The 16832-nt window shown below is 55.1% G+C and overlaps 9 protein-coding genes across 9 annotated transcripts; 7 read left to right on the top strand and 2 right to left on the bottom strand.

The window, feature by feature from the left end:
- Positions 1 to 472: 472 nt before the first annotated feature.
- On the bottom strand, positions 473 to 1549 carry F5144DRAFT_492616 (Metallo-dependent phosphatase-like protein; the record flags this gene model as incomplete). Its single annotated transcript, XM_066785924.1, has 2 exons — positions 473 to 556; positions 596 to 1549. 2 exons carry the CDS (start codon positions 1547 to 1549, stop codon positions 473 to 475), a joined length of 1038 nt encoding a protein of 345 aa, XP_066642239.1.
- A 352-nt stretch (positions 1550 to 1901) lies between these two features.
- On the top strand, positions 1902 to 2705 carry F5144DRAFT_604968 (uncharacterized protein; the record flags this gene model as incomplete). Its single annotated transcript, XM_066791393.1, has 1 exon — positions 1902 to 2705. The coding sequence occupies one exon, from the start codon at positions 1902 to 1904 to the stop codon at positions 2703 to 2705; it is 804 nt and encodes a 267-aa protein (XP_066642238.1).
- A 437-nt stretch (positions 2706 to 3142) lies between these two features.
- F5144DRAFT_326844 (uncharacterized protein) lies at positions 3143 to 4201 on the top strand. Its single transcript, XM_066784101.1, has 2 exons — positions 3143 to 4024; positions 4083 to 4201. Exon 1 carries the CDS (start codon positions 3335 to 3337, stop codon positions 4022 to 4024), a length of 690 nt encoding a protein of 229 aa, XP_066642237.1. The 5' UTR covers positions 3143 to 3334; the 3' UTR covers positions 4083 to 4201.
- On the top strand, positions 4079 to 5190 carry F5144DRAFT_580308 (guanylate kinase). The gene has a single exon (XM_066789364.1). The coding sequence runs from the start codon at positions 4142 to 4144 to the stop codon at positions 4988 to 4990; it is 849 nt and encodes a 282-aa protein (XP_066642236.1). The 5' UTR covers positions 4079 to 4141; the 3' UTR covers positions 4991 to 5190.
- Positions 5191 to 5766: 576 nt separating this feature from the next.
- Positions 5767 to 6538, top strand: F5144DRAFT_326836 (uncharacterized protein). Its single transcript, XM_066784100.1, has one exon. It carries the CDS (start codon positions 6006 to 6008, stop codon positions 6498 to 6500), a length of 495 nt encoding a protein of 164 aa, XP_066642235.1. The 5' UTR covers positions 5767 to 6005; the 3' UTR covers positions 6501 to 6538.
- A 261-nt stretch (positions 6539 to 6799) lies between these two features.
- On the bottom strand, positions 6800 to 7583 carry F5144DRAFT_326815 (uncharacterized protein). Its single transcript, XM_066784099.1, has 2 exons — positions 7019 to 7583; positions 6800 to 6959 (listed from the first exon to the last, which is right to left on the bottom strand). The coding sequence occupies exons 1-2, from the start codon at positions 7560 to 7562 to the stop codon at positions 6946 to 6948; spliced, it is 558 nt and encodes a 185-aa protein (XP_066642234.1). The 5' UTR covers positions 7563 to 7583; the 3' UTR covers positions 6800 to 6945.
- A 1292-nt stretch (positions 7584 to 8875) lies between these two features.
- Positions 8876 to 9870, top strand: F5144DRAFT_550086 (uncharacterized protein; the record flags this gene model as incomplete). The annotated part of the gene is made up of 3 exons (XM_066787616.1): positions 8876 to 9025; positions 9148 to 9253; positions 9341 to 9870. The coding sequence occupies 3 exons, from the start codon at positions 8876 to 8878 to the stop codon at positions 9868 to 9870; spliced, it is 786 nt and encodes a 261-aa protein (XP_066642233.1).
- Positions 9871 to 11952: 2082 nt separating this feature from the next.
- F5144DRAFT_326797 (uncharacterized protein) lies at positions 11953 to 12824 on the top strand. The gene is made up of 2 exons (XM_066784098.1): positions 11953 to 12207; positions 12273 to 12824. Exon 2 carries the CDS (start codon positions 12273 to 12275, stop codon positions 12690 to 12692), a length of 420 nt encoding a protein of 139 aa, XP_066642232.1. The 5' UTR covers positions 11953 to 12207; the 3' UTR covers positions 12693 to 12824.
- A 2048-nt stretch (positions 12825 to 14872) lies between these two features.
- F5144DRAFT_594758 (uncharacterized protein) lies at positions 14873 to 16695 on the top strand (the record flags this gene model as incomplete). Its single annotated transcript, XM_066790619.1, has 2 exons — positions 14873 to 14912; positions 15512 to 16695. 2 exons carry the CDS (start codon positions 14873 to 14875, stop codon positions 16693 to 16695), a joined length of 1224 nt encoding a protein of 407 aa, XP_066642231.1.
- Between the last annotated feature and the right edge of the window lie 137 nt (positions 16696 to 16832).

Raw genomic sequence — 16832 nt, 5'->3', positions numbered from 1 at the left:
TTTTCGTTTTGTTAGGATTTTCAACTCCGTAGGTCCCAACGTCATGATTTCCTAAGAGAATGGTCGATAAAAGGAGATACCCAAAAAGGGGCATCCACATGGCACCCCGGCAACAATCGAACCATGGGTCACCGCAGGAGATTTGTTTCTGGCCTCAACTTGATCTTTCTCTTGCAGACGTTGCCGATTCTCGATGCCCATGTCATGGTCGAGGCCAGCCATGCCTGCCCCGAATGGGCTTCCGTAATCGCCGTCGTCTGAAAGGAAATCAGGAATCGTGATGGATGTCTGTCTGATGGATACTCGACGCATTACGCTAGCCGAGCACGGCGACTACACACCGCCGTCGAGAATAAAACAGCCTGGAACGTCGAACCTTACCACATATCAGGACTCAGGCCCGCCACAACACCAGAAAGGCCCAACTGCGAAAGTATCTCCATCCCATCCATCATCAACACAACACCAACCCTCAAATCTCCACCACAATAGCCCCATTCCTCACCTCATTCCCCCTCCCCCCAACAACCGAAGCATTCACAAACGTCGTCACCCTCTCCCGCCCCTCACCACCACAACCACAACCACCCATAACCAACCCCCTCCCCACCCAGGCCACCCCCTTCACCCACCCCCAAACCACCAACACCACCATCCACGCCACACACCCCCACCCGCCCCACCCAATCTGCACATCATCATGCGCCTGCCGCACCCCGTCCAGCACGACATCCTCGCGGCCGTGCGCGGCGTGGATGTGCCCGAAGACGTGCAGCCGCGGGCGGAGGCGCGCGACCTCGCTGAGCAGGTAGGGGCAGCCGGCACGGTGGATGGCGCGGCGGTCGAGGTGCAGTTTGGGGGGGCCGTGTGTTATGAGGATGGTGAGGGGTTGGGGGGTTGGGGTTGTTGTTGTTGTGGTTGTTTCCCCTGGGGTTGGGATGGGTGAGGGGTGGGGAGTGGTGCAGTCTATGTAGTCGGGGTGGTGGGCGAGTTGGGAGGTCCAGAGGGAGGCGCCGGTGGAGGGGGGGTATTGGAAGGCGGAGATGCCGTATTGGGGGGTCCAGGGGCTGCCGTGGATGGTTATTTTTCGGGTTTGCGGTTGAGATGGGGGGTTGGAGGTTTGGACTGGGACGTCGAGAGTGATGGTTGAGTCTTGGAGGTAGATGACGTCTCCCCAGTCGAGGTCGTCCTTTGTTTTGGATTTCCCGTATCGTCGCTCGGGGTATTTCTGGAGGAAGGCTTCATCGAAGAGGACGTCGTGGTTGCCGGCGATGAGAATCTTGAAGGGGTGCGGTTGGGAAGAGAGCCAGGTGATGCCAGCTTGCACTTCGTCAAAGGATCCGTTTTCGGTGAGATCGCCCGCGTGGACGAGAATGTCTCCTGGTGGCAAGTCTGGCTGGTTGTTGTGTGTGTCGGATATACAAACGACTTTGATGGGATGAGAACGATTTGTTACAGCCGGTTTCGTTGCGTGTCGAGCCAAGATGGCCGCCGCGAGCCGTCGTCTCCGGTAACCGGGCGTCTTGATGCTGGTCAGGGGTTGCTGCATTTCCCAGATCGATAAAAACGTTGAGATATCGGTGATTATCTGTGATAACTTGGCAATAGGTGACTGGTTAATGGTTGCATTCGTTCAGTACTTGTCTGAGCGGGTTGCGTTGCTCGGACCCAAACATGACTCGGACGACATCGATTATCGATGTTTGTTCTGAGTGGTGACGTGCGTGAGGCGGTTCAACCTGGAGCTGCTCCACCAACTTATAGACCAGCGGTGCTCCAGACTATGCCACCTCGGAGAGGTCCCTTAACATGGGGCCTCATGTGTATGTACATGATTGCCGTTTGGCCGTTTATGTAACCTCACTTCGCGACCAGCCTTAACCACTATTACCTATCTAAATATGGGCCAACTTTGTTGCGCAGAGAGCAAGCCGAAGCGTCGACATCGGAAGCGCCGACAACAAGGCGGTGGTGGCGGTGGCGGCGGTGGTGGCCGCCCCCAGATCGGTCATCCGCAGAATGTGATGATCCATATCCCACGGAACCGGAACGACGAGCATGGAGTTCCCATTCAGCAGGTCACACGGGACATCGATCAGAACGTTTTACGCACTGCGTTGGATAGTGTCTCAGCGTACATCGCCGCCCGTAACCGCCATCTCAGCGTCATTGCCGTTGGAGGGGCGGTGAATACGCTTCACCTGCGCTCCCGAACTACGACACACGACGTCGACGTGTTCGGGTCCGACTTTGGTAATGAGTCCCGGATCCTACTCGACGAGGCCATGCATGATGCTCAGCAACATGTTCCAGGCCTGGGCACCGACTGGCTCAACACCGAGACGCAGATGTATATGCCTGGACCCATGCATGACGAGCTGACACAGTTGGCAAGGCGACAAAACGTCCAGGTTTATGTCGGGCAAGGCCTCACCATCTTCGCCGCCCCGTGGGAATATGCCTTCACAGCTAAAATCAACCGGATCCTGGTCGGCGGGGTCCAGGCTCGTCCCTACGACCTCGACGATGCTGTAACGTATATTCACGAATACATCCAGTCCCACGGCAACCAGCCTGTACCCATGGCGACAGTTCTCAAATGGGCGCGCCGTTGGCACCACGAGGTTACGGACGATGTCTTGAGAAACCGGGTGACTCCCGAGTATAGACGGCGGTATGGAAGAGATGCTTTTGTTTTTCAGTGAACGTAGTGTTGTGGTCGCAGTCGAGTGGGTTCAATTTGGGCTTTGGCGGCGGTTGTCACATGCAAGTACATGTCAACATTGACGGGCGTATAAAAGTGATTACAATGTATTATTTTCTCGATAATAAAATACGAAACAGATGGGGGATATTCTTGGTAGCTTATTTGAAATTGATTGAGTGACTGCTATCATAAGCACAGGTTGAGCTTTAATGCAAAGTAAAACTAAGGTGGAGCAAAGGCAGCTTCTTGAATCGGCTTCTGGGTGACTTTCACTTGGAGTTTGGCCTTTTCCTTTTTCTTTTTCCTTTTTTTTTTTTTTTTGCCAACTGACAAAAACCACCTAGCCGACCTTTGGTTGCCGCATTTGGTTTAGCGTTAATGTGTAATCTTATCCGGAAACGGAGTTTTGGTGCACTTGTGGACCCAGCTTCTTCACATCACCAACAAGCATCCAATCCTTAACATGATGAGGAGTGCCGTCTCATCGCGAGTAAAGCAATAATTTACGCTGTGTTAGTTCCCTCCCGTGTATGGCTGGGTTTGCAGTAACCTACATTTCCCCAACGGCTTCTTTCTTTTGAACAGCCCAAAAAGGGACTGCGCGCAGTGACGCCACTCGTCGACATCATGTCAACGAAATCTAGTGTCTTGTGGTCAAAAGTCCGTCACATTTTTCGGCAAAGCCGCAAGAACCAATTCGAAGAAGGAGAGGGCGCGGGAGACGTCTACATCCCGAACCCAGATGACTACCCTACCTTTCCTCCGTTGCCGCCGCGTGATCTCTTTCAAGATCGCATCAAGCAATTCGACAAGATCGCTGCCCGAAAGTTCGGCGGACCCCAGGGCGAGTACGAGGACAAGCCACTCTACGCTCTGTACCGTTTCTACGAGTTCGTCGCCCTTGATAGCGTTACAAATTACCGCAACTGCCTTGAAGCTTTCTGGCGGAAAAAGAACTGGCCCGTCCACGAAATACCGGATCCTCAGGACCCAGACCCAGAGCGATACGCTTTTCTTGCGGGGTGCACCTACCTTATTGTCCGCGCCTTCAATGCACGCGTGAAGCTAGGACTGGATAGGCAGATGCCGTCGCTTCTGATACCTGAGGAGGTAGAAATGTTGCGGAACCGGCCAGATCATTTGCGCCCGTATGAGAGGGTCCCCGAGTGGGCCGAGAAAGTGACGCCCCTGGAGGAATTGCTAATTGTGCCAACACATGAGGGCGAGGTACTGACGGGAAAGGAGGATAAAAGAGCCGATGCCGACTTTTTGGCAAAGGGCATTCTGCTATGGACACCGCATATTTTCTTCACTTAGGTAATGAGAGATTATTCTTTTGTGTTGTTTTGAATATTTTAATATCCTACGTTTTTAGGACTACTGATTTGGCATCTACATGGGAATAGCATCAAGGACCTCTCATACTGCCAAATAATGCACATGACCCTGTCTCCAACGTGCATGGCTAATCGGCCCCACGTGCACGAGGCCCAAATCGGGTTTCCCCCCGGGCCTCGTCGGGCCAAACTCCCAACTGGCAACTTTGCTACCGCGCGGCTGCAGCGCGTGCGTTTTCCAGCCTCTCCCACCACCATTTCGTGGTTGAGTCTGCAATGGCTGGTTGTATGTCTACCTCCAGTCCCCTCTTGCCGCTCGAGGGTAGGTTTGGCCTTTTCATTAACCCTCGTGTCTGTCGCAGTGCACACCGAACGGCCGGTCGTCATCTCCGGGCCCTCGGGCGTCGGCAAAGGCACGCTCTATCAAAAGCTCCTGGACGCATATCCCGAGACATTCGCAACTACCGTCTCCCACACCACTCGCAAGCCTAGGCCCGGCGAGGTCGAGGGTACCGCTTATTACTTTGTCTCTCGAGACAAATTCGAGTCCCTTATCGCCGAGGGAACTTTTCTTGAGTTTGCCGAGTTCAACGGCAACTTGTATGGGACCAGCAAACAGACAGTCATGGACCAGACCCTAAAAGGATCCATTGTTTTGCTCGATATTGAGATGGAAGGGGTTAAACAACTGCAGGCAGAGCAGTCCAAGACGGATTCTCAGATCAACGCACGCGTTGTCTTCATCAAGCCGCCAAGTCTTGAAGCGCTAGAGGCACGCCTGAGGGGGCGTGGTACCGAGGATGAAGAGAGCATTCAGAGGAGATTGGCTCAGGTACTAGCCGAGTTGGAGTATGCGGAAACGGGTGTACACGACAAGATTATCATCAACGACGATCTCGATAGGGCTTTCCAGGAACTGGAAGGCTTCATATTCGAGCGGCCCTGATTGCCAATTTCTGGCGTACAATTAGAAGCTATAGTGCTTTGCGCTGTGATGCGGCTATCCTGAATGAATGAGACGCCTTTTTCACATCATCAACAACACACACATGATCCAAGCCCCTGGCAGCTTGACCAGGAGTGCCTCGCCTCTGGTACCCTACCGGCTTTCCCAAAGCCCCAGACCCTGACAATACTAAGTGGCAGCACAGGTAGGCATTATGCATGATTCCTGTTTCTTTGTTCGGAGCTCGGAGCATGGCTGCCGTGGGGTGATTTCATCACGTTTTTGGCCGTGAACAAAGGGAGCTCCGAGGCCATAATCATTCAAACCCGGGTTGTGCCAGCGGTTCCTCACAATCAACATCTTTCTTCACAATAAGTCGCATTTCCAACGACTGGAATAGCCAACATGGTCATGCCTATACCAGCCAAGTCAACGGAGGCCAATGGCAACGCTAACGAGGCGATCCTGTCAACACAGGGGGGCAACTCTCCTTTGCCTCAAGTTGCGAGAACTGACGACGGCATGTGCCGCACTGACTTGACTCCCTCGCGATGCCAGACCCAAGCTGTTACTCAGAAAGCTGCTTCTATCCAACACCTCTTCTCCCGAACTGAGGGCGACGATGATCACCTGGGTGATGAATGCGCCGTCCTATGATTACTTGCCGGATAGCGAATCTTTGAATCCAAAGGCTACCGAGTGGATCACACCCCAAGGTGAGCGGTCTTTGAGTCAGAGCTGGTAATCCATTGTGGGCCATGCAATGTTCAACAAAGTCAACAATCACATGGCCTAGCTGACACAATCAACGGCTAGCGACTTCACCACGGCATCAAACAAAGCATACGTGTTTATATAAACAGCGAACCAGTCTTCCCTCGATTATGCCTCCCCAGTATCAACTTGCTACTTAAGATTCACTTCACACTTGTCATCTGTGGGCATCTCGCATACCCCAGACTCTTCTTTCGAGGCCATTACTACATCAACACCTACCACCGCAATCACCATCAAAATGGTCCACGTTCCAGCTCTCGCACCGGCCCTCCTGCTCGGAGTAGCAACCGCCGCAGCCGCCAGCGCCCTCCCCACAACCAGCAGCGTCGGCAACCTAGCCGCTGCCAGCGACCCCCCTCACATCCTCTTTTCCGAGGATGCCACAACCATGGCCACGGCCACGGCCACAGCCACAACCATCTCGCACGCGAACACCAACACCAACACCGACACCGAGACCGACACCGACATCGACAGCAGCAACACGGCGGCCGAGACCTTCGACACGGTCCAGCTCAAAAGCATTAAGCGCTGCAACAGGTCCCCGCTGAAGTGCGACTGCTCCAAGAACGCCACCGAGCTCGCCGCGCTCAACGCCCTGCGCGCCAAGAACAGTTGCTCGAACTGTACGTGCCATAAGAATGGTGCTGGGTCTGGGGCGGGCGGCGGGCAGTTGGTGAAGAGCGTCGCTGCGGCGGTGGTGGGTGTGGCGGGGGTGGTGGCGCTGTTGTGAGGAGTGGAAGGGGTGGAGGGGGGTGATGGCTGGAGGGGAGTAAGGGGGGATTTTCTTTTGTTTTGTTGTTTTGTTGCGAGGGGATGAGTGACAGGTGGTGGTAGGCTGGTACTGCGAATCTTGGGGACACAGATAGACAAATTCAATAAACAACAACCGTGTTGCCGTGTTTTTCTGATGGGTGTTCTCGTTGTGTAGTATGTACATGTATGGGTTACTGAGAGCAGTGGGATGGGTTATCACACGCTCTTGTGGAGTGGTTTGTATTCGATGGAAGAAGGCAAAGAACGCGCTCGTGGTACATTGCTAAAAGCCAAGTATTACAGTAATGTACAGTTGCAACGGAGAAAAAGCCAAATGCAGTTCCAACACCGCGTGACGTCGATCTGAGATGACGGATCAACCAGGTGTTTGCAAGAAGCTAGGACATGACATCCCTATCAACTCAATAGTCATGACCTATACCGTGTGTGTTAGCAACCGAACGACTACAGACCCGCAGTTGGGAGCCAACTTACGTCCAAGCAACTTCCCCCTCTTGGAGAACTCCTTCGCATGATGCTCCTTGATCTTAGCACGACGAGCCTCCTCCTTGGCCTCGAGCTCCAGCATGCGGACGTGCTCGCGGGCCTCACGGACGCTCTCGCGGGCGGCGATCAGGGCCCGGTCGGCCTCCATCTCGGCGGCCTCGGCGCCCATGACGCGCTCACGTGCCTGCACGATGCTGGGGTCCATCTCCTCGCGGTTGCCGCCCCCGAATTTGTGAAGCAGGCCGCCGCCGGTGCGCTGGTGGCCGTTCATGCTGGGGTTGTGGCTGGCATCGGTGGACCGCCGGAAGATACCGCCGCTACCGGTGCTGCGGTCGGGGGAGGAAGCTGTGGTGCTGCTCCGGGTGCTGTTGGTGGCATTGGTGGGCGCGCGGGTGGGGGAGTGGTGCTTGCTGCCGAAGAGGCCGTGTCTCCTGGGTGGCTCTTCATAGACAGGCTGGCGCTCTTCGTAGACGGGCTGGCGCTGAGTGGCCGGCTCTTGGCCTGGTTCGGCGTGGCGAGAGAAGAGACCCATGTTGTAGTGTAAGTGTTGTATTTGGTTTGGTTAGGGAGGTTGGTAGATAGGTAGGTAAAGTTGAGATAAGCTTTCAGTTGTGTAAAAAGGGGCAAGTTGTGGATCACATTTCGGTCTTCTCAGGCGGAAAACCAACTCTATTTGAACCCGCTTTTTCTCGCTCATTACCATCATTCTTCTAAATTGGCAAACTTGATTTTGTGGTGGTGTTGATGATCGATGGCATGACGTCAAGCGCGAGGCCATCGAGGGTCGAATTAATGGAGGCTTGGTATTGGTGTTTGGGTGTTCATCCAATAAGGGCCAGGCCGTGACGTAGCGAAAAGTGGGAGGACGGCCCAGCACAGCGATGCAGCATGTCGAAAATGCAGGGACTGAAAGCTTGAATGTCTGCCCATGTGCTGCCGTCATTGCTTTGGAATAAGCACATACATTTCCGACACCCAACTTCTCAAACTTGACGATGAAAGCAGGTCCAGGGGTAAGAGGCAGTAGTTCCCGGGATACCCAAACCGCGATTCTCGGTACCTAGATTAGATGGTCAAGTGAGGGGCAAGTAGGAGGTTTCAACTCTCGGGTTCCTGGATTTCTCGAGGAAAGGAGATACGGAGCGCTTCGTGTAGAATGCTCAACTTGTCTTTCCGGGTTTCCAGTTGGGCTATTTTGACTTGCTGGATGCCATGGACTCACGGCTGGTCCAAGTCAACCGACCGTGAACCAACGTCGTCCAATTCCGACAGCGGTCGAGTTTCGTTGGCATATTTAGCAATTCCGCTGGAAATTGGGTTCACATTCTTAGTTGCCGACTCGTGGTCTTCATAACATGAGTTGTCGTCTGTCTTACCCCGTGCCGGGCTGGCCTCTCGTGCCTCTCCTTTTTTGCACGAGCAGGCACCTGCCTGTGCTGTTCTGAAGAGCGACAGGACCCTGAAAAGCGACGCCAAGGGGATGACGCAAATGGGACCGCTCGAAACAGGCAGGTGGGGCGGATTGATTCCGTCGTCCAATCACGTTTTCATCGCACTCGCGTCTTTCTGCTTTCTGCATCGAGCAGGCGCGCCAGAGCTCAATCAGTTGTGGTTTTCAACCCTCCAACCCACCTTCCTCCGGTATCGTTTGATTCGCTCGCCCCGCCGACTGTGTTACCTTGCACGAAAACATGGAATCTCCCGTCAGGGAAAGCGAGCCCATGGCTCTCGACGAGCCCTCCCGCTCCCGCTCCCAGTCCCGATCCCGATCTAGAACACCACACTCGCACCATTCCCGCTCGCCTTCGCCCATGGGCCGCCGCCGTTCCGACGACCGAGACGGTCATGCCCGCTCCCCAGCTCGGGATGGCAAATACCGTAGTCGCAGCTACAGCCGCGGTCGCACCACGAGCCGCACACCAAGCCGTAGTCGCACCCGCTCCCGGAGCGACTCGCGTGGCCGAAGCTACAGTCGGGATTACAGCCATTCACGCAGTAGGACCCGGAGCGAGAGCCCGCTGGAGAAGCCGTCTACAAAGGCAAGCAAGCCGATCTCTTCGGGAGACCCAGGAAACCTGGGTTGCAACCGTTCAGTCGACTGACCGGAAATTGTGCAGATTGTTGTCGAGCGGTTGACCAAGAATGTCAATGAAGACCACCTCTACGAGATCTTCGGCCAATACGGCAGCATTGACGACCTCGATCTTCCGGTTAACAGGCAATGTGAGTTGCATACCGCCGGCACCGTCCCCTCCCTCGATAGGGCCCCCCAGTAAATCGGTGCAAGATGACGCTAACAGCCTACCGCAGCCGGCACGAATCGTGGCACAGCCTACATCCTCTACTACACCGAGGCCGACGCTCAAGCTGCAATCACGCACATGCACGAAGCACAACTCGACGGCAGTGTCATTAACGTATCGATTGTCCTCCCGCGCCGCAAGGTCTCGCCCTCACCCCCCGAAGCCCGCCGTGGACCCCGCGGCCCCCCGGCCAACGTTAGGTCCGTCCTTGGGCCCCCTGGTGGCGGGTCTTCGGCTGGCCGGGGCCGGAGGTCACCAGCTGTCGGTGGCTCGGGTCGGTATGGCCATCGCTCTGACGTCTACCGTCCCCGATCCGCATCCCGCTCTCGCTCACCCGCAGCTAGTGGCACTCGTCGGTACCGGTCCCGGTCGGCGTCTTACACATCGAGATCCCCCTCGCGGACACCAGCGGGCCGCGGAGGTCGAGACCACCGAGGCGGCCGCGGCCACGGTAGACGGAGAAGCCCTAGCCGCGATAGCTATGACAGCTACGACCGTCGGAGCAGGACTCGTAGCCGCAGCCGGGACCGAAGATGAGGGGCTTGGGGGGATTGGGTCATGTGGAAGTTATCTAGCGGTTGGCGTTTAGGGCGAATGGTCGGTCGCAAAAGAATGGACAATGGGAAAAAGGGCCAGATGGCTTCCTGGCACGTGTGTTTTGTCATCCGGCGTTGCTAGGCTAATGGGTCTTAGACGAACCAATGTCTCTGTCACCAAGTTAGCCGACAATCGTCAAATTTAATGGTTACTCGGGTTTTGGGAAATTTTGGCGGCTTCCATTCTGCTTCATTGTTGACTCGCCGCAGCTCGCTGGTTTCCAAGCAACAATTTTCGTGTGAAACTCGGCCCGCTAGACCCCTAGTTGCCCCGGGTTCTTGTGCCTTCAGCCCTGCGAACATGCCGTGCAGCAACACATGTCCCCCACATTCTTGGTGGTCGGGCCCGAGACAAGTCGAGCTGTCCTCCGATCCTTCGGCCCCCATGGAGGGGTCAGCATCGGCAATCAGCCCCATGTTTAATGAAGCCACGGGTTACACAGGACCGGGGTTGATGTTACGGGTGCTCACGTGCCGGCGGGAGACGACTTACACGGAATTTAATCAGTTCACAAGACCTGATGCGAGGGGTTTCAATGTGTGGAGATGCAATGCCGGCCGAAGGATACTTGGTAATTAACCTGGGAACCTAAATGTATGACACGCTGACACCTCGCTGTTGTATGTACATACTTAGTTGGGGAAACGCGGGGCTGTGCCCCCACGCTGGCACATTGCATTGCATACATTGCATCAAACGGACACAAAACGGCCCGGTCGGCGAGCGAAGTATTCCATGGTTCGCAGTACGAGACACAAGTTCTCTGCCCGGTTACGATTCTCGAGCGCAGGGCAGTGATAATCCGTGATACGCTGCGGCAAGGGCCGTCGGACCCTTCGGACGGCGGGCTACCGTGGTCTATTCGTCCTGAGAACGCACTTCCTTTCTATCACGTTCCCCCCACCCCTCTGTAAAAGTCCCGCTACGGGGCGAGCTCCTCAATACCCGAGCGACTAGCGGCTCTGCCAGCTAACGTCAGATTCCCTGGCAGTCGAAGCATCAAAGGTTCAGAGCAAGACTCAGCTGGACAAAGTGTGACCATTTGGCCCACACCTTGCTTGGCTCCTGTGGTTCTTCGACCGTTGGACTTGGTGGCTGTTCTACTGACCTTGGCACCCTTCAATACCGATAAAGGAGAGAGAGTTGGTTGATTCCAGCACCCGCCAAGCATCGCAGTCAGCCCTATCGGTGGTCAGTCACACCCGCGGGGGCCAATGCAAGCAAGCCCAACGTGTGCAGTTGCTCCCGTGAAGCGGGACTCGGCTGTCTCAGATCGGGCCACTTGCAGATGCGGAAGCTCTGCAGGGAGCTGCAGGAGAGAAAGGGGTCGCCATTGGGCCGGCCCACTCCGGCCCCAACACCAACACGCCGGTAACTCGCTCGAGGTACGAAGTTGGACCGAGATGTAAGCGGGTATTGTCTCTCGCCCCGGCCTCCATGGTGCCCTCATGTTGTAAATAGGCGCAGGCCTCGTCACACAGGACCGTTCTCCTGGCAGCCGGGCCGCGGCCCTACCGAACGTTGGTCAACATCCCGCCCACACTGATACAACATCACTGCCAGTCCAACCTCCCTGCCCTGCAGGTTGCTTACTTGCAGATGCGCAATGTAATTCTTGCTATTCCGCCATTTCCCACCACTTGCTGGGTCACAGGCAACAGCGGGACCGCGCATACCATAGCCTCGTCCCGCCGCGCACCCGTGGCCCCAGCCCGTTCCTCACGGACCAGAATATGCTGGCTTTGTCGCGTTTGTCTGTGGTTTTCCTGGTTAAGGAATGATCCATCGCCGCCCCCAACTTCCCAGTCCGTTGACGACGTCACTGTCTGTCCCTCGCCGGTTACGGAGGCAAGTCCCTATCCTGCTCTCACTGCCGTAGCCAACTGCAGAGCCGCGTGGTCATTCTGTAACCCCCTCCAATGACCGCCGCCGGACCCGCCACCGCCACATGCCGAGTCCGTATGTCCTCATACACTCTCCGTAGGGCTCGGTCGGATCCTTCATGCCGGTACTGCCTTTGTCCCTCGGTCTTCACAAGCGCGCAAGCGCGCCATGTGACACACTATGTCTTGGAAATGGACTCTGGTCACCGTTACACGGTTCTTTTGTGTTACAAGTCGCGGCTGTTCGTAAGACTCGACACTGACGTTGTTTGTTCCCTCTTTGAGTCATAGCCACTTGAGCGGCGATGGAAAGGCATATAAGACGCTGGTGAGGGCGCTGCCTCAGGTCACATCTCATCAGCACGAACACGCAGCAGAGCTTCACTGAACACACGTACGCCCATACACACAAACATATCCCACCCACTTCCAAAAATTGAGCACCAACCCCCAAGCAAGATGATCACTCTCCGAGGAATATTCCACCTGGAGCTCTCTCCGTCCCCCCTACCTTTCCTCCCAAACCCTCACCACCCCCGTCCCTTCTCCACGGCCGACCACGGCCACGACCACGACGAGGACGACGATAAAGACAACAATGAAGACGACAGCAACTCCCCCACCTTCTCTAACAACCTAACCCACCCCAACCACAATAACACCACCACCACCATCACCACCGACCTCGCCCCCTTTCCAGACGGCTTGAGAAGCGGCTTGAGAGAGGACTGGAGAGACATCGGAAGAGAGGGCAGGAAACCTCAACCCTACACACTCCCCACCCCGACACGTCCACCCACGCCGCCTCCGAACCCCCGGCCGGGCCCACAGGCGCCTCGGCCGCCGCCGGGTACGCCTTCGCCGCCGCCTAGTCCGTGAGTGGTGAGTGGTGGGGCTGTTGGAGATGGTGAATGATGGGGTCTGTTACTTGAGTTGATTGGGGAGAGATTTGTCTGGATTGTTGGGGGGTTGGTTGTGGGTGGGTTGTAACTTTAAGATGTAAGGGGCCGGGGGTTGGGGTGCTTTTGCGATGGTGAGGGATGCTGTTTTTTTTCTTCGTTTTCTGTTGGCGTTTATTTATGTCTACCTGTTTATCTTTTTACCTTTATTTTTAGTTTGTAAAGGGGGTTCTTGGGGATGTTATTGAGGGTTGTGGGCGGAAAGGGGTGAAAGGGGGTTGCCAAGCGGCTTCGCCCAGACCTCATTTTCTCACCACTTACTTACACGGGTTTGTTTACTATGGTGGTTATGAAAAACACTCTTGAGTAAAGACTTAATCTACGTGGTTGCCCTGGTGGCGGTTTTATTGGGATTTCAGTGTTCTATACCACATCCAGACGTCCATATCACGTTGTGGTTGGTGTTCTCGTAGTATGGATCGAGGTGTGGATGAGGCTGAGTTCACTTTACAACGTCGTACATAACAGGCCGCTCGAAGGGCGCTTTTGGTCACATTGTGCCACTGTTCTTGAAGTATTTGTGGCTTCTAAGGGTTGTAAAGTCCGAGGGGAAGGTAACGTCATCATGTCCCAGGACCAGCACACCGCTCGAAATCGACGCCCCCCGAAGCACGATTCTTGGAAATCAAACGAAATAAGGGGCTTCCCGGCGTGATTATGTTGAAAGCGCACGCAGGTAACTCACCGCCTCGCATTGTAGTACAGCGTGGCTATGGGGGCCGGATACACAAGGCTAGGGCCGGTTCGAGCAGGTCCGAGGACCGTTTCCGGGCTCACGCCGCGGCCTTGCATACCGGTATCCGTCACCTGGTGTCAGTGTATAGTACCTTGCAGATGATTATGACGACGAGGAACCCGATCGTACGGGTCAACGCTTGTAAAAGGGCTCGGGACCGCCCGGGGCTCCCGTGGAGCGGGTCATGACAAGCAGTCCATCGTCTTGCGGGTAAACATCCGAGGCTCAGCCTTGAACACTACATTATATGAGCTGCATTGGGCTGCCCTTTGCGGATAGAGTCGCTCATGGCCCTCGCAATGCTCACCGTTATGTGTCAGCCGGGAGCGGATAGGGGTTGGGGGCCGCGGGTGCGTCCGCCCCAAAGCCACAGGGCTCGGATCGACCGGGTCCGAGCTGACGGGTTATACCCAAAACCATGGATTGAGAATTCCAAACATATTTCTGCTCTCTCCTCTCGTGTATTGAACTTCCCTGTTTGATACGCTTTCAGCTGCAGACTTGGGGTGGCAGATGCATCGCACTTGATGCTGACGGCTGATGCATCCAAATTCCACATGCACATAACACAGCCTCCGATACCGATGGTTTCCGACCGAGGTTGCGCATCATATGTTCACTGCAGGGCGTTTCGGCCCCCCAAAAAGTTGCAAGAAGTTTTTGTGTGTTGTTAGCCGCGCGGTCACGCATCGCACCTCGCCGGTTGCCGGATAGGAGATGTCACTGATGTCAGCTCCCGTCAGCTCTGTCAGCTTCGCCGAGAACTATTCCATTCGAAGAAGACCAACTTGGTTGTGAAGGTTAAAAGGGTATGTACAAAACTTAAGAAGAAGTTAGAGCACTCGGAATCTCGGATATTTGCCGGACGCGATCGAGTCCGCGTTCCCGGACCCTCGCCGCCTCCGCCACGACGATAAACGGCGCTGGCGACCCCACGTACCTAGCCGGGCCGGCCCCGCACTCAGCGCCGACCACCTTGGCTCCCGCTCTTAGGGCCAGATGTTGATGAGCTCCCGTCTTCCGTAATCCTCCAGACCCTGGAAGTGTTCAGTGAAACCCACGATTCTGCTGAATGACTCTATCGCGCCTCAGTTACGATGGCTGGGCGTCCGGTGCCTCCTAGGTGTGTAAGTAAACATTGCCGCCTTTATCGTAGGTACATGTACCTATCCCTTGCTCAACCCCACTCGCTGGCCTCCCAAAGAACGACTTGTTTAAAATCCAGGGCTCCGTTGTGTGGCGTGGGCTTTGCGATCTGCAACTCCGGGATAGGTTACTCTCCCTACTAGCCAACACAAAAGCGAAGAAGAAAAAAGGAAAAACAAAAGTGGTGTTTCGGTGCAATGGGGTGAACGAACTGATTGATGGAGTGGGATGGAGATTGTGGGGTTGAGCGATTGGTTGGTATGTACAGTACATAGGTACAATACAATGCTCGTTTATTTCCAAGTTAGGTAGCGCGGCTCCTCTGACAGGGGTCCTCGTTCAAAAGTTGAAAACCCCTAATTTGTCAACCGAACAACGGCTTGAACAGAAACCAAAGGTAAAATTCAGAAGCACTTGTATAGGTTGTTTTTTCTTCGCCCTTTTTTTCTGGCAGTTTTGTGGTTGAGTTGGGGACTTTAGCAAGGACCCCGGTCTTGAAGTCAAGCGCTACCTAACGGACTTTCAGGGATTGGAGTGTATTCGTAATTACCTAAGGTAGTGGAGCCCATCCCCAGCACGCTGCCATCCATTCCCCACACAGCAACTGCATCTCCAGAGGCACATCACATGCACTTAAACCAGCACCTCGCCCCCCCCTCCATCCATTTACATCGCCATGGCCCACGCCCGAGCCCAAATGGCGGCCCAGAAACCGCTCCCATCGCCGGCGTCTCTCCAGAGCAGAGGCAGCAAGCGCAAGCAATCAATCGAACACGTACTCGAGGCCAGCCATGACCCAGCCCGCCCAGGCCCAGACCTGAAGCGGCATCAGACATCCCCTCCACGCGCTACCGAAGACGCATCTAGCCAACACACTGACCCGGTTGCTTTTTGGGCGAAACAAGGGCGCTGGCCAGAGGAGCTGTACTGGCCGGAAGAGACCTCCGAGGTAGACTTTACTTTGGACCACCGTCTCCTTGCGCAAACAAAATCCTCGTCCAATCTGTCCCGGAAGCGATCGAGCTCGGGTACATCCATAACACCCAGCGACCAGAGGCCGAGGGAGGAGAAGAGTGTGCCGTATAGGGATCCGCGATATCAGCTCCTACTCGAAACCAAGGGCTCGTATATGCATGTTTCTGAGCTTGGTCTCACGGAAACAAGCCAGCGTCTTATCAGGGACCTCCTTAGCGGTAAACAGCCGGTCCCCAAGCAGACGCTCTTTGACGACGATATCTTTGTAGATACCTGTTATAATATCCAGAATAAGAACGAGGCCAGGGTCATTCAAGATATCGCAAGGCTTATCGTTCCTTCGGCAGAATCGCTCTCACTCCGGAACAAGAACTATAAACGCCTAGTTGAGAGCGTCAACGAAGGGTGGAACAACTCTATTCCTCTCACCAACCCCCGTCCGCAGCCCGACTACTCCGTTGGATTTAAACGAGATGCATTTACCGAGGACCAACTCGCCAAACTATCGCCATTTATTGGCGACTTTATCGCTGGAGACAAGTCCTTCTTTATGGCTACGTACTATATGTACTTCCCGTTCCTAACCTGCGAAATGAAGGGCGTCACCGCCGGGTTTGGGGTCACAGGCCGGCAGAACGCCCACAGCATGACCCTTGCAGTACGGGGCGTCGTCGAACTCTTCCGTGCCGTCGGACGCGAGGATGAAGTTAACCGGAACATCCTCGCTTTCTCCGTCTCACATGACCATACCTCAGTCCAAATTTACGGCCACTATCCTGTTATTTCTGGGAAAGAGACCAAGTATTACCGCCATCCGATTCACATATTCGATTTTACCACGCTCGACGGCCAGGACAAATGGACAGCATATCAATTTACGAAGAACGTCTACGACATATGGGTGCCCCAACATTTTGAGAATATCTGCTCCGTCATTGACCAGCTGCCGTCGGATCTGAACTTTGACGTGCCACCGCTTTCCGAGGCCGCCGGGCTTTCCCAAGAATTCGGCCAGTCGAGTCTCGTCGAGCAGCAAGGAGTCACCTCAGACACATCACTCACTTAGTGGGGAGATAGTTAAGTAGGATTTCCATTCTAGTTATTGCGTGATGACTGCCGCCTTGTGTCCCGGCTCTCACCTTGTCCTCCTGTGTGGTTCCTTGCCGGCCCTCTTTCTCCGACACCGCCATGCTTGAGCTTCTC

The sequence above is a fragment of the Chaetomium tenue genome (genome assembly GCF_020726465.1).
Source record: "Chaetomium tenue strain MPI-SDFR-AT-0079 chromosome Unknown F5144scaffold_5, whole genome shotgun sequence".
Lineage (NCBI taxonomy): Eukaryota > Fungi > Ascomycota > Sordariomycetes > Sordariales > Chaetomiaceae > Chaetomium > Chaetomium tenue.
Note: the sequence above shows the minus strand (reverse complement) of the source record. Positions and strands in the feature narration are given on the sequence as shown.